Here is a 16,622-nt window from a genome sequence, read left to right as displayed (position 1 = left end):
AGGACTCCAACGTACAGTATGGCTCGATAAGGAAGGGAATGGCTCAGTTGCCTTTAGCCTACTGGCTATGGGTGAGATAGGACCTCTGTTGGTCTTTTCTGTATCGAACACACAGATTGCAAGCCCAGTGCCACTTTGAGATCTTTGGCAGCAATTAACCATGCAGCTCACACATTATTGAGCCAGTATGATAATGAGTATTCAGAGACAGGTAATGCCTGGGGGGCACTTACCAACCTAAGACAGAGCACCTGTGTGTGTGGCCTGGGCAGGCGTCTCCATGACGGGTAAGGTGAGCTGCTGACGTCCCACGCAACCCAAGTCAGAAGCTCATTTTTTAATAAAAGGGGGGCCTGCAGGGCCCTGGCCCCCGTTTTGGGTAACTGTTGCCTTGCTTGCAGACCTTGACCTTGATATCCTCCCAATGCTAATTCCTTGCCAGGTTCCACCCTCCTGAATGCTTAAGGGAAGTTCCTTGTCTGTGTATCCTGAATAATGGGCATTAACAGCTTAGATGCAAGATTGTAAAACATCAGTAGTGAACTTCTGCCCTCCGGGGTCCTCCCATTGTGCTGTAAGCCTGTAATTAAGACCTCCTACCCCCTTCAAGAAATGACATTCGCATTTAAAATTTATGTATATATACATATATATATATATATATATTGAATGAATACTGCGAATGTAATCTATGAATATCACAAATGTGATTAATATCATGAGTGTAATTTAAAAAAAAATAAATAAATAAGAAGAATTTACTGTGTGTATTAATAAAAGCCAAACCACGTTGTTGTTGTTATTATTGTTGTTTGCTTGTTTGTTTTTTGAGACAGGGTTTCTCTGTATAGCCCTGGCTGTCCAGGAACTCGCTGTGTAGGCCAGGCTGGCCTACCTCTGCCTCCCGAGTGCTGGGATTAAAGGCATGTGCCACCACTGCTAAATCTATGAGCTAAATCTTAATTGAAGTGATTATACTTCATGTTTCTCATATTAAAAACTCAACTTTATCTTAATTCAGATTTGAAGTATTTTAGAAAAGTAACTTTACTTAAGGTACATTTCTAGGGTCTGGAAGTATAGTTAATTTTTCTAGAGCTTGTGCTTAGCAAGCATAAGGTTCTGTGTTTAGTTCCCCTCCCCAAAGATAGTTTCTGTTTTTGCTTTGATAAAGAAGCATACAACTTATTTAAATATGTAAATTTTCTAGATGAACTTTCTTTTCTATCCATGGAATAATTATGTGTTCAAGGTGTTTTTATTGTTATTCAGTAGGATTTACATGAATATTGGGGGCGGTAGTGGTGCACGCTTTTAATTCCAGCACTCGGGAGGCAGAGGCAGGTGGATCTTTGTGAGTTCGAGGCCAGCCTGGTCTACAGAGCGAGATCCAGGAAAGGCACAAAGCTACACAGAGAAACCCTGTCTCGAAAAACCAAAAAAAAAAAAAAAAAAAAAAAAAAAAAAAAAACACTAAATGAATATTGATGAACAGCTTTTATTTTAAATTGAAACATTTCTATTTTCTTTTTTTGTTTGCTTGCTTGCTTTTCAAGACAGGGTTTCTTTGTGTATCCCAGCTGTCCTGGAACTCACTCTGTAGACCATGCTGGCCGGGAACTCATAGAGATGGGTCTGTCTCTGCTTCCTGAGTGCTGGAATTAAAAGCATGTGCCTCCACCGCAGGCTTCTGTTTGCTTATTATTATACTAAGGAACTTTCTTTTGAGGTGGTGAAACAGTCTGGCTATGTAGCCCAGACTGGCTAGAACTTACAGTCTTTCTGCCTTTCCAAGTGCTAGAGTTAGAGGCATGTACCACCATACCATACCTAGCTGAAATGTTCAGTTCAGTAATAAATAATTTAATTAGAGTAACCAGAAAAGCTAGACAAGGGTTTTTTCTTTTTTTCTCTTTTTTCTTCTTTTCTTTAGAGCTGGAGTCGTCTTTCTGTTGCCCAGCTTGTTTTAGAACTCCTAGACTTAAGGAATCTCTGCCCTGTCAGCTTCCCAAGTAGAGGGGACTTAATGTGAATAACACTGCACTAGTTGGTTGAGATTTAGTACGTTTATCTTGGCTGATTTGAGATTAGGAGAGATTACAACTTTCTACTAAATTACTTAAGCCTTGTAATTACAAAGTCTTTAAAAAAAAAAACCAAGGTTTAATCTTTAAAAATATATTTCAACAGATCTGAGATTATAGCTCAGTGATGAAACTCTTATTTAGCATGTGCAAGGCACTAGAGTTGATCCCCAGTACACACCAACGTTTTGTTTGTTTTTTTGTTTGTTTGGTTTTTCAAGACAGGGTTTCTCTGTGTCCCTGGCTGTTCTGGATCTTACTTTGTAGCTCAAGCTGGCCTTGAACTCAGAGATCCGCCTGCCTTTGCCTCCAGAGTGCTGGGGTTAAAGGCGTGTACCACCACCACTGGCCACACCAACATTTTAAAAAAATGCATTTCTGCATTTAAAAGCCTGGTTAGGCTGGTTTTCCTCTTCACTCTTGAAAAAAAAAATTATTAAATTCATTGCCTTGTTTGCTTGTTTCTAGGAATCTGAAGAAAGCAGCAGGTGAAAGTCATCGTCAAGTTGATTTCATTCTTCTATAAGGAAATCTCATTCGGTAAAGCCATTTAAATTAGTGAAACAGCAGGAGCAGTAGTTCAGAGTGGCAGTGGACAAGATACGTGGGCATTGAACAATGACTCAGCCTTGTACTTCCATCAGATTATTGGGAGCCTGTCTGCTCATCATTTCTCATGTTCAAGGTAAATTGATGCTTATTTCAGCAAGTCACGTCATTTCTATGTATGTGAAGCACTTAAACTCCTTCATCTGCTCTCAGTCCTGTTCCTCTGTAAATAGGTCATCCATACCAGCACAGCTCTCCACATACCAGGGAGGAAGCAAAGAACAGACACACTAAAAGAAATTGTAAACTTTGTGTAGACACCTTTTCAAAAATCCTAGCCTCTGAACCATTTTTCTTATCTCTAACATAGGCAAGATACACAGCATGAGATTCGTCTTGTGAGGATCAGATGAAATTAAGTATAAATAGTTTGCAGTTTAGTACCTAAAACCCAAAGCAATAGGTATTTGAGACTGAGCTTTAAAATTCCTGTCTCTCTTAAAATACAACAAAGAATAAGCACAAATAATATTCAAAATTAGTTTATTGTCATGAAAAGACTTTGGGAAATAAATGCACTTTTTTGTCTGTGCTGAGTTCTAAAATTTCTCCATAGGGTATAAGCATTTTATTTGTGGCCTCTGTTGTATACTGTGTGTTCGTAGATCAAACTGGAACTTAATAGTGATGTCTACGATCAGATGAACTTTATTTGCATACAAACTTCCCCCTGAGTGGTTTATTTAGGCAGTATTTTGAACTGAAAAGTTAACATTGCTTTATAAAAGGGTTTGAGATAGAACTCACCACCATCTTCTTCTTCTTCTCCTTTTTTTTTTTTTTTTAGAATTTATTAAATTTGTATGGGGTTGGGTATTTAGCTCAGTGGTAGAGCACTTGCCTAGCAAGCACAAGGCCCTGGGTTTGATCCTCAACTCGGAAAAAAAAAAATGTGTGTGTGTGTGTGTGTGTGTGTGTGTGTGTGTGTGTGTGTTAGTGCACCTACATATGGAGACCAGTGTTGGCGTTGGGTGTCTCCCCACCGATTGTCCATCTGAGAAAGGGTCTCTGATAAACCTGCAACTTGATAATTGGCTAGACTAGCTTCCTGCTATCCCAGCCCCTGGTCTACCATCTTCATTTTCTGAAGGCTTTGGCTTCCTTAGTTGCTATTTCATATATAGTTCTGAATGATGAGGGTTATTTACCCATATGAAGAAATTTGGGTAACAGTATAAAGCTTTTTAAAATATTTGTGTTAGTGCATGAGCATAAAATGAAATCATTGGCTTCTTTGTATTTACCTTATTGTTGCTTTGCTCAGACCCAAAGCCCTCAGCTCAAGCCACTTTATCTGTGAAATACGAGAATACATAATATAGCATGTTAAATTTTATTGATCACTGTCAACTAGAGTTGTCATAATTGTGAAACTAAATTAATAGTACTGTTAATATTTTCTAATTCCCAAGGAAATTTCCACTTAGATAAAGTTTTGTGCTGTTCGGGTCATATATAGATAGTATGGTACACACTTCTTTTTTTAATTCTCTCATATATTACATCCCGACCACAGTTTTCCCTCCCTCCTTTCCTCCTAGTTCACCCCTCACTTTCCTGTTCCCCAAGATCCATTCCTCCTCCTTTCCGTTCATAAAAGAGCAGGCCACCTCAGATATCAACCAAACATGGCATAACAACTTAAAATAAGACTAGGCACATCCCCTCATTACGGGTGGATGAGGCAACCCAATAGGAGGAAAAGGGTCCCAAGAGCTGGCAGAAGAGTCAGAGACAGTCCCCACTCTCATAGTTGGGAGTCTCACACGAACACCATGACATATACGCAGAGGACCTAGGTCAGACACATACAAGCCCCCTGATTGGCAGTTCAGTCTCTCTTAACCTTTATGAGCCCTGCTCAGTTGATTCTGTGGGCTGTTTTCCTGTGGTGTCCTTGACCCCTCTGGCTCCTACAATCCTCCTCTCCCTGTCTTCCACAGGATTGCCCAAGCTTACCTAATTTTGCCTGTGGGTCTCTGCATCTGCTCCCATCAGTTGCTAGATGAAGCCTCTCTGATAACGATTATGCTAGACTCTGGTCTATAAGAATAGCAGAGTATCATTAGTAATCATTTCATTTACCTTTTTTTTTGGGCCAGTTGCATTCAGTTCTATTCTAGGTCTCTGAATTATCCAGCCTCGGGGTCCTTGTCCTCCAAGCAGTGTCAGGCCTGGGCTACCTATCATGGCATGAATCTCAAGTTGGATCAGTTATTGGTTGGCCATTCCCACAATTTCTACACCACCCTTACCCCTGGCACATCTTGCAGGCAGGACAAATTGTAAGTCAAAGTGTTTGTGGCCCAATCCCTCCACTGGAAGCCTTGGTTACAGAAGATGGCTGGTTCAGGCTCCATGTTCTCCATTACTAGGATCACCCTCGTAGATGCTTGGGAGTTTCCATTGCACTAGGTTTTTACCTTGCCCATGAAATGCCCCCAAAATCTAGTCATCTCTCCCAGTACTCTCCCTCAACCTCCCTACCCATTTTCTCCTATTTCCATCCCCACCAACCCCAATCCACCCTCAAAAATCTATTTCCCCTTCCCATGCATTCTTGAGCCTTGAGCCTTCCTTGTTATCTGGATCTGTGGATTGTGGCATGATAATCCTTTGCTTTATAGTTAATATCCGTTTATAAGTGGGTACATACTATGTTTTGTCTTTTTGGGTCTGAGTTATCTCACTCAGGATGATTTTTTTTTTCCTAGTTCCACCATTTGCCAGCAAGTTTCATGATTTTGTTGGTTTTTTTTAACAGCTGAATAATATTCCATTGTATAAATGTACCACATTTGTTTATCCATTCTTCAATTAAGGGACATCTAGGTTGTTTCCAGGTTCTGGCTGTTAAGAATAAAGCTGCTATGAACATACTTGAGCAAATGTCCTTGTGGTATGGTAGAGTGTTCTTTGGGTAAATGCCCAGGAATGGTACAGCTGGATCTTGAGGTAGATCAGTTCCCAATTTTCTGAGAAACTACCATATTGATTTCCAAAGTGGCTGTACAAGTTTGCACTCCCACCAGCAGTGGAGGAGTGTTCCACTTTTTCCACATCCTCACCAGCATGAGCTGTTACTTGTGTTTTTGATCTTAGCCATTCTGACAGATATAAGATAGGATCTTGAAGTCGTTTTGATTTATATTTCCTTGATGGCTAAGGATGTTGAACATTTCTTTGGTTTTTGGTCATTTGAGATTCCTCTGTTGAGAATTCTGTTTAGATTTGTACACCATTTTTAGTTGGATTATTTGTTTGTTGATGTCTGGTTTCTTGAGCTCAAGTTGTTCTGTAGTAAGCTTATATTGGATGGAATATCCTAGCACGAATTACACTTCTGGTTGGGAGTGGTAGCATACACTTTTAATCCCAGAACTCAAAGGCAGAGGCAGGTGGATCTCTGTGAGGTCAAGCCAGCCTGGTCTATATAGTGGGTTCTAGGACAACCAGGGCTGCATAGTGAAACTCTGTCTAAAAAACAAAAACAACAACAATAAAACCAAACAAAGAGTTTACATTTCTGTGCTAAAGAGCAAAATTTATTATATGTCATTTGAAAAAATTATTGCAGATAATTTCTTCTCTGCTATATGAATGCTGTGATTATAAATGTATGCCACCACATCACTATGGGCCACATATTATTTGCTATGTTGTTGTTGTTTAGGGGACAAGGTATTTTTTTATACTATAGCCCAGGCTGGCCTCACACTCATGGCAGTCCTCCTGTGTCAGCCTCCCAAGGACTGGGATTACAGGTGTGGACCACCCAAGTCTGGGTTCCACCACACACATTTGTTCTCGGTGGTGAAATTGATGCTTCATTTTGTTGCTATATTAGGATTTTAGAACCTTGAGTCTTACTGCCTTCCTAAATAAGTGAATACTGGAGAAGTTACATACCTTATAAAGATCATTCACTTATGTAAATTAGGAAGGCTCGCAGTAGACCAGAATATTTCTCTTCATTTGAAGCCTGGTGGATTTCTTCCCTTTTTATACCCTACCATTCTTCCCCCATCTTTTACAGTTGATGTTTTTAGAATGAACGAGGCCTTTTCCATTTTGTAACCATTTGGAGGATAATCAGAAGCTTTGCCATTGTGTTAGCAGTACTTCTTTCTGAAAAGATGTCATGGTGAGAGGCTGAGGGATACATAACTATACAAACCTTGAAGGATATTCCTTCTCAGTATTTGTTTCTATTAGCAAATACTTACTCAGAGATAAATTTCTTTCCTGAATATTAAGTATAAGAAATTTAAGGTCGCCGGTTGCTGGTGGTGCACGCCTTTAATCTCAGCACTCAGGAGGCAGAGCCAGGCAGATCTCTGTGAGTTCGAGGCCAGCCTGGTCTACAGAGCAAGATCCAGGACAGGCACCAAAACAACACAGAGAAACCCTATCTCGAGAAAGCAAAAAGAAAAAGGAAAAGAAAAAAAGGAAGGAAGAAAGAAATCTAAGGTCATTAGCCGGGCGGTTGTGGCTAATGCCTTTAATCCCAGCACTCGGGAGGCAGAGGCAGGCGGATCTCTGTGAGTTCGAGGCCAGCCTGGACTACCAAGTGAGTTCCAGGAAAAGACTCAAAGCTACACAGAGAAACCCTGTCTCGAAAAAGAAAACCAAACCAAAACAAACAAACAAACAAACAAAAAAGATAGAAATTTAAGGTCATTTAAATTCAAGTTATGGTCAAGCAGTGATGGTGCATGACTTTATTTAATTCCAACACTGGGGAAGCAGAGGCAGGCAGATCCCTGACTTGGAAGCCAGCTTGATCTACAGAGTGACTTCTAGGACATCCAGGGCTACATAGAGAAATCCTATCTTGAAAAGCAAACAGATAAGCAAAAAAATAAAAATAAAATAAAATTCAAGTTATGGGATCTCTAGCTCTTACATTCTGCTTTCTTGTTGTCAATGTGTATATATGTGTTATTTTTCTCATTTTAGTAGTTTATCAGTATTGTTAAATTTAAAGTTGAGTTTACAGTACTGATCCACTTCATTTTTATAGTGAATCCATACTTCTCTAATCGTTTTGGCTCTCCCATTCTTCCTTTTGGAAGTGGTTTTGCCTGAAAAAGTCAGTGCCATGTATGTTGTTACCTGTCATTTGAGGCCATAGTGCAAGGTCCTGATTTTATTACACAAGTCCTCAGCAACTTTTACTTTATGATAACATGGTCTGGATTCAAACCACATACCTGGGATGAAAGGTAGATAACAGGATTTGTTTCATGTTTTCACAGTTCCTTACTTAGGCAATTAGACTTCTCTGCAAGGTGCTTAGGGAACTCCCTTTTCACAGAAGCATTTAAAAAGAATTTTTAAAAAAAAAATCTATTTACAGGTTTCGAACCAAAAAATCAGAGCTGGAATCCCCCTCCCACTCCCACCCCCTGGAATCATTGGAAATTTTCTCAGCCTTTCCTGAAACTTCTTCCCATAGTAAATTATAACTGTCACACACAGAAGGCTGGAGAGCCCATTACATGGGTATCACAAATAGGGAGGGGCAGATTCCTCAGTGTTGGCAGCTCTGTACTCCTTAGTGCCATAGACTCACGGGTCAGATTTTCAAAGGACACTCCAGATTCCAGACTTTGAAAATTAGAGGCTTCCTGCTCTCGGAACTCAGATCAGAGCACGCTCTGGGCCTTGAAAACGAGTCCTCAGCAGCTAGTATTGCAGACTTCTAGCTTAAGGCATCAGACCCCTTGGGTTTTAACTCTTGGAAGCTTTCTGAACTCTGCAGCTACCTGGGATCCCTAGCTTAGCTCTTCATGCTTTCTCAGCACCTCAGTGTGTCTGCAGTCCTTCAGAGCCTCAGTAATCTGCCCTGGCCATGTAGAGCTCTTAGCTGCCTCCCAGCTCTTCATTTTGTTTTGGTTCAAAACTTAGGGCTAGCTTTTTTACTTTTCTTTTTTTTAAGTCCTTTATGAATACCTCCATGATAAAGGAGTCTGGAGCAGTTGTGAGGACGAGGCCTCCTGAAGCTGGGTTGTAACTTCAGCAGTAGCAGCGGTTCCAGTGGTCCCTGCAGCTGGTGTGGAGTGTCCTCAGAGGAATCCCTGGAGTGTTCAGAACCGCTGCTCTGTCACAGTGACAGCACTGCTAGTTGTGAGAGAAAGGCCTGCTTATTTGACAGTTCCTCACTCACGGCAGCCAGGCACCAGGGAGGGGTCTGCCAGTTGTCAGTCAAATGGCCAGTTGACTGTTCCAGATAGTTAGCTTATTAAAAGAAAAATCAAAACACTAAAGGGCACTTACAGTAGGGATCTGTCCTGAAATGAACATTCTCAAGAGTGTTTCCCAGTACTTAGCTCTTAGCCAGATACCTTTAGGGAGAGGATTCCTCTGCTCTGTCTCGGAACCATGGACCTTTTGTCATCTGTTTGTCGACCGTGTCCATACACCTGCCGTATCTGGTAGTGCTATATACAGTAGTTTGTAAATTGATGTTAGATGAAATTTATTTTATGATGTATTAACTGCATTTATTATGATAAGGAAACTCAGAAGCTTTCTTCATAGAAGACTGTAATTAAACAACTTTCCAAGAATGATTGTTTACAAATTTTGTTTTTTAATACAGGGCAGAATCTAGACAGTATGCTCCATGGCACTGGTATGAAATCAGACTTGGACCAGAAGAAGCCAGAAAATGGAGTGACCTTAGCACCAGAGGATACCTTGCCTTTCTTAAAGTGCTATTGCTCAGGACACTGCCCAGATGATGCTGTTAATAACACATGCATGTAAGTATTTGCTTCGGTCCTTAAGAGTCGGGGATGAAAAGTACACTTAGACAAGGTTTGTTTTTCCCCTTTATATTGGTAGCTTTCCAAAGAAAGGAAGGATTCTTGGCTTGAATATAGAAATATTATTATCTATCATTAAACAATTGATGATCATTAGTTATATCATGATGCATCTTATTTATTTGTTTTGATTTTTGACATGGTCTCTTTACATAGACCTGGCTATCTTGAACTCATGGAGATCCGCCTGCGTCTGCCTACCTAATACTGGGATTAAAGGCTTGTGCCACCACATCTGGCTTATTTTTCTTTTCTTTCCTGACCTTTTTAATCATGAGCTTAATGGTGCTCATTGTAGAAAATGTTTTCTGTTTTGTAGATTACCAAAAAGAAAACAAAAAGTTTACTCACTCTCCTTAGCCACTTGCATAGATAGACAAGAATGGTGTTGTGATAGTTTTGTTATTTCTCTGTGGCTTCTAGTCCACATCTACTTTATATGACTTTTTATTTCCTGCTTAGTTTTATGTTAACCATTCAGTCCACTTATGGGTCATGTAACTTGAGTTCATATTTTTTAAACCTGTATGTATTGTGTGTGTGCATGAACTGTGTGTAAATGAACATGAAGAAATCAGAGACAACTTGCAGTAGTCTCTTCTCTCCTTCTACTGTGTGGGTTCCAAGAATGGAGCCCAGATCGTCAGTCTAGACAGCAGGCACTTGTGCCTGCTCTGTCGTCCTGTGGCCTATAGTCCATATCTTGGGGCACATTGAAGAATTGACTTTCTGAATCCTCCCTTCCAAAAAAAAAAAAACTGCAATTCAATCTCATCGGTCAATTAATTGTCTTTTTGTTGTAGAAGTAATAATGAAAGCCAAGTTTTGTAGTTTCCTAACATTCTGTGCTCTTTGAATAGACTAGATACAATGCCTTGAACTTGGTCTGTGAAATTATATTAATTTTCCTTCCTACATTTGCTAAGGGAAAAACTCAAGGACACTGACATTAATATGTTTCTTTGAAATGAAGCTCTTCAGTCGGTCTCTCTGCTTTCCTATCACCTTCACTACAAAGTATCTTTCAGAATCTTACTCATCTGTTCTTTCTAAATGTACTTTCCTGTGTCATTAGGGTCTACTGACTTTCACAGAGAAGCATGTTTTCCTCTCTTATCATGTATGTATAGCATGTGATCATGAGTGTGACTAGCAGAGTAGTTACATAACAGCACACACATGGAGCATTTACTTAGTAGAACTCCTTTCCCACTTGACATTGAGTTCTCATTGGCCCTTTAGGCCTTAGTTCAAGCCTAGCACCTTTGATCTAGCTTAAATCTAAATTGACTTTGCTAATAAATCATGTGAGAATGCAATCTAAATGTAAAAAAAAAAACAACAAGGTACTGAAGGCCATATTCAATTCATGTATCTTCAGTTCTTTTGTGTGTCTTTTTAAAATTTTATGTTGATTTATTTGGTGTGTATGTGTGTTGTACATGTGTGCACACATCAGCTTGCCAGAATCAGTTCTTTCCTTCCACCATTTGGGTGCTGGAGATGAAACTCAGGTCTTCAGGCTTGGTGACAGTATCCTTAACACTGCGCCGTTTCTCGCCTTCTTTATCAGACAAAGTTTCTCTGTTTAGCTCAGGGTGACCTGAAATAAATGCAAGATCATCCTACTTTAGCCTCCTGAATGCTAGTATCCCAGAAGTGTACCACCATGCTCTGTTCTTCTAATATAAAATTGTATTTTTTTTCTCTATTGTAGAACTAATGGGCATTGCTTTGCCATTATAGAAGAAGATGATCAGGGAGAAACCACATTAGCTTCTGGGTGTATGAAGTATGAAGGCTCTGATTTTCAATGCAAGGTGAGATCTAATTTGTAACCATGAAATAAAGAAGGGTAGAACTTCGTGAGCAGCATTGAGTCTCCTAGAAGAAGTGGACTGCTGCTCACACTACTATGTGGTCACAAAAACAGATTTGCTGAAGAAAGCCTGGCTTGTTAAGTAATAGGATCTTACTAATTGAAATTCCAGATTGCTTTACTTTAAGAAAGTTTTTAATCATCACAGATGGTGGTTAATGCAAAAAAAATGATAGTCACATTTATTTCTGGATTGTAAGGTTTACTGAAAAGACTGTAAGACAATGGATAGTAACCTTTTTCCCCCTAAGACAGCAATATTAAATCCTTGTTTCGGTATGTGGTGATTTGAATAAAATGTCCTCCGTAGTCTCAGACATTTGAATACTTGATCCCCCATTGTTTGTACTGTTTGGGAGGGTGTAGGGCATGTGACCTTGTTGAAGAAAGTATGTCACTGGAGGCAGGCTTTAAGAGTATAAAACCTCATCTCTGTGAGTTTGAGGCCAGCCTAGTCTAAAGCGTGAGTTCCAGGACGGCCAGGATTACACAGAGAAACCGTGACTTGAAAAACAAAAAGGAGTATAAAATCTCACCTCTCTGCTGCCTGCTTACCATTCGAGATGGGGCCCTCAGCTTGTGCTCCTGGTGCCATGCCTTTCCTGACTCTCAACTCTCTACATCCACCAACCCAGATGAGCTATCGCTCTGTAAGTTGCTTTGGTCATGGAGTTTGAGCACAGACGTAGAAGAACTAATGCAAGGTTTCTGTGCAGCTACTTCACAAGAGCAGCAGCAGAGAGGATTCCTCCAGATTTTTTTAAGTTGTTATGTGTAGATTTCTTAAGAGATCCTGCCAGTGTTTTTGAAAAACAGCTCTGTATAGAACAGTATGGATGTCAGCTCTGTCAGCAATTAGTCCTTCAGGACTGGTGGGTTTCACAGAAACTCAGTGTTAGGTTTATACTTGAAGTCACTGGTCCAGTGGCTGAGATTCTTCCTGTCTCTGACTGTCTGGTTGTACAGACAGACCTGATCTCTCCTTGTAGCCATAGCCTTTTAGCATGCAGGCAGAATTGCTTCCATATGACTTCCTGCACACATCTCTCATCCTTGAAAAACAGCAGCTCACAGTGTCGCCTGCACCTCCTGTAGTCAGTTCTCTTTTTCTGGACGCAGCCATGTGCTTTGGCAGTTGTGCTGTAGTCTCCAGACATTGAACTTGGCCAGCCAAACCCCCGTGTCTTTGACTCACTCTGCCTCCGTGCCACACCTCCTCCACTCCTCACTAGTGATGTTGGTCCTTTGATACAAGTAGATGGGGATTCGGTGGTTTTGTTGCTTATCCTGTATTTGTCTGTGTCATATTGTAACATTAAGATCTGAGAGGATTTGTTTCTTCCAGTTGTATGCCATCAAGATGTTATCAAACATGGAAGCCTTTTTAAACCACTTTTGAGGAGCAGTGGTTACAAGCTCTGAGCTAAAAACAGCATTAACAAGTATCTTATGGACTTCTAGACTAAGTTGACCCAAATTTAGTATAAATTAGTTCTCAAGCCTAACTATCTGTCCAAACTCATGTGCTTCCTCTTAAGAGCAGTGAAATTTTATATCAATGAAGTGACATAGTAAGGGCTTAGTAAATGTTAACATTTACCACATCGTGAGCAGTATCAGGCTGTAGCATATCCCTAGGTGTGCACAGACTGTCACACGGTAGTATCTCAGACACATAGTGTTAAGATGCTACACTTGATTAGTTTCTTTGTTAAGTACTCTTCCTAACAGAGCTTCTCAAGCCCCTTTTCTTCTTCCCTTCACAATGACCATTCTAGTTAACAAATCCTAGACCTGGCACGTCAGAATCTGAAAATTCTACATAGTGCTGTGCTTAGACATGAAATCACCAGCGAAAGGGACATGGGCATATCAAATATGTTGGCATGTTAGGTGGCTGTCAGGTTTTTTGTTTGGAGTCTGCATTAGTTTAGAGAGTGTGCTCCATAGCTTATATGTTGAAATCAGAGGATACATGTTGAATCGTGTCTCCTTCCCCCATGTGGGTGTCAGGCATCTAACTCAGGTTGTCAGGCTTAGCTATTTGTTTTTTAACCTCTTGCTTTAAATTAAATCACTAATTATCAAAGGGAGGAAGGCAAGAAAAATAGTAATGAAGTTAATGCTAAAAACTGTCATTATAGCAATGAGTGATATTATCAAATGAATTGAGTGCCAAGTTTTTAAATCCTGTTTACCCTATCAAGAAATGCTTTTTCTTATGTTAATGTTATATTAAAGGCCTAACTATAATTGTGATATAGCAATAGTAAATTAGCCTTAATGTATAAAAATAGTCAAATAAAATTTAAATACACTTATTTTGATGTGGTGAATTACTTGTTAAAAATATGTTGATGCATAATTAGTGTGGGAATGAGTTCCAGTATAAAATTTCTAGTTATTAGGGCTGGAAAGATATAGCTCAGAGGTTAAGAGCACTGGCTGCTCTTCCAACAGTCCTGAGTTCAATTCCCAGCAACCACATGGTGGCTCACAACCATCTATAATGAGATCTGGTGCCCTCTTCTGGCATGCAGGCAGAATACTGTATACAAAATAAATGGATTCTTTAAAAAATTATAGTTGTTAAAAGAAGCATTTAGGCCGGGCGGTGGTGGCGCACGCCTTTAATCCCAGCACTCGGGAGGCAGAGGCAGGCGGATCTTTGTGAGTTCGAGGCCAGCCTGGGCTACCAAGTGAGTTCCAGGAAAGGCGCAAAGCTACACGGAGAAACCCTGTCTCGAAAAACCAAAAAAAAAAAAAAAAAAGAAGCATTTATTCATTTATATGTTTAAAGTCTGATAATTATCTGGAAGTGATGGCACCCACCTTTAATCCTAGCACTTAGGCAGAGACAGGTGGATCTCTGAGTTTGAGGCCCTCCAGTGTTACATAGTGAGATCCTGTCTCGAGAAAGAAAATAAAAAAGACAATTGGTATCAAATTGCTATGTTTATTTTCTATTTAGTAGACCAAGGAATGATGTATTAATACATTCTTGACTGTGCGTAAATTTATGGTGAAAACTTTAGCTGTCATCCTAAAATACGGGAGTGTATATGATTTTAAATTTTTACTTAAGCTGACTTTGGTGGCACATGCCATTAATTCCAGCACTCAGGAGACAAGATCTCTGTGAGTTTGAAGCCAGCCTCTTCTACATTGTAAGTTCCAGGCAGGCAGGCAGGTAGGGAGGAAGGGAAGGAAGGAAGGAAAAACGCACCTGAAAAGTAAAATCTTACTTAAGGAGTTTAACAAGTACTTTTCTAGCTTCTCTATATTTTATAAGCATCACTTACCTTAGTTAGAGTTACTACTGCTTCAGTGAAACACCATGGCCAAAAAGCAAGTTGGGGAGAAAAGGGTTTATATGGCTTATACTTCCACATTGTAGTTTGTCACTGAAGGAAGCCAGGACAGGAACCTGGAGCCAGGAGCTGATGCAGATACCATGGAAAGGTGCTGCTTACTGCTTGCTTCCCCTGGTTTGCTCAGCCTGCTTTCTAATGAACCCAGGACCACCAGCCCAGGAATGGCACCACCCACCATGGGCTGGGCCCTGCTTCATCAATCACTAATTAAGGAAATGCCCCTGCAGGCTTGCCTTCAGCACAGGCTTATGGGGAAATTTTTTTTTTTCTTTTTTCCGAGACAGGGTTTCTCTGTGTAGTTTTGGTGCCTGTCCTGGATCTTGCTCTGTAGACCAAGGCTGGCCTCGAACTCACAGAGATCTTCCTGCCTCTGCCTCCCGAGTGCTGGGATTAAAGCTGTGCGCCACCACTGCCCAGCCTGGAGAAATTTTCTTAATTGAGGTTCTCTTCTCTCAGATGACCTTAGCTTGTGTGAGGTTGACATAAGACATAAAACGGTCACTATATGTCATAAAACGAACAACACATTCACTGTCATGAACTACTCCTGATCCTCAGGGCTAGCCTCTTGATCTTACTCTTGACGTCTTCTCAGTGCTAGGTATAGGTGAAAGCACGTGTAAATGATTAATTACTACATACTTCATGTTCTTGCTACCTCACTCTACTAGGATGGTTCTGTTGCCCTTGTTCTTGTCATTCGTGTGAGGAATTGTCTTCAGAACCCTCACCCTGTTCCTTGACTCAGCTTCAGTGCATTCTGAGTACTCTCTTCTGCCCAAACATACAGCGTTTACTTAAGCCAGACTCTTCCTTTTTATAGCTGTCAAATAAATTATTCTCTGGGATTTTAATTACTTTATTTATTTTTTATGTGTATAGGTGTTTTGCCTGCATGTATGTCTGTGCACTGTATACATGCCTGGTACCCAATGTGGCCAGAAGAGGGTGTCAGATCCTCTGGAACTGGAGTTACAGACGGTTGTGAACAACCATGTGGGTACTAGGAATCGAACCTGAGTTCTGGAAGAGCATCCAGTGGTCTTCACTGCTGAGGCATATCTCCAGGCTCCCCTCCCTTTCACTCCTCTAAGATTTTTATTCCCTACCTTAGTCTACAAATAGTAAAGGGAGTTGGGTGGAAATGGGGAATGGGGAGGAGTGTAGGAAGACAAAGATGTGTCCCGCATTCCGAAAGCTAGATACTGCCTTTTTTTGTTGTAACCTGTGTAAGAAGGATGGTTCTTACACATGTCTGCTGCTGGTTGCTTATTTGTGGTGTCAGCTCATCAGCTCTTGAAGGGCTGGCTGCCCAAGGGGTTTTTTTGGCTTAGTCAAGACTCTCGCCTGGAATTCATGTCACACTCACCAGAGGAAGAAGAAATCAATTTATTGAATATTTTCTACTTACATTTAGTTTGTAACGAATTTGGTACATTCCTTCTTGTTGCCTCATGGTTATTCTTCTGTAAGGCAAAACTGTTTAATCCAGTGATTTCCAGAGGAAACTAAAGAGAAGTTAGCTACTTAAGGTTATAAAGTGAGTAACTACAAAGCTAGGTAGAGTTTATGCTGATTCTTTCTTTCTTATTTTTATTATACCATGCTGCCTTCTGTCTGTTGGGAAAACTCTGTTTCCTTTAAATGAAGTCATAGGGTATGTGGCTGTCTAGTTTCCCACTCACTGTGCAGAATCTCACAAGGTAGACCTGTCCTTGCAGTTCACACTTGGAAGTGTCCCCTCTTCCTCGCTCCCCAGTTAGAAGCTGTGCCTTCATGGCTTTGGAACGTTGGTGCAGTCTGCTTTTCTTCTGGTAGTCATCCTTGACAGAGAAGACAGAGACAA

At 40.5% G+C, this 16,622-nt stretch overlaps 1 protein-coding gene across 2 annotated transcripts in view; it reads left to right on the top strand.

The window, feature by feature from the left end:
- Bmpr1a (bone morphogenetic protein receptor type 1A) overlaps nt 1-16,622 on the top strand; it is a 116,533-nt gene that overhangs the window by 73,499 nt on the left and 26,412 nt on the right. For both annotated transcript variants that reach the window (XM_076544405.1, XM_076544406.1), the window contains exons 3-5: nt 2,553-2,769; nt 9,298-9,460; nt 11,241-11,343. In XM_076544405.1, the coding sequence (XP_076400520.1) occupies nt 2,703-2,769; nt 9,298-9,460; nt 11,241-11,343 (333 nt within the window). In that variant the 5' untranslated portion in view covers nt 2,553-2,702. The remainder of the gene's footprint in view (nt 1-2,552; nt 2,770-9,297; nt 9,461-11,240; nt 11,344-16,622) is intronic.

Source organism: Peromyscus maniculatus, chromosome 9 (assembly GCF_049852395.1).
Source record: "Peromyscus maniculatus bairdii isolate BWxNUB_F1_BW_parent chromosome 9, HU_Pman_BW_mat_3.1, whole genome shotgun sequence".
In the NCBI taxonomy this organism is placed as follows: Eukaryota; Metazoa; Chordata; class Mammalia; order Rodentia; family Cricetidae; genus Peromyscus; species Peromyscus maniculatus.
The sequence above is the reverse complement of the archived record's forward strand: the minus strand, read 5'-3'. Positions and strand labels throughout refer to the sequence as shown.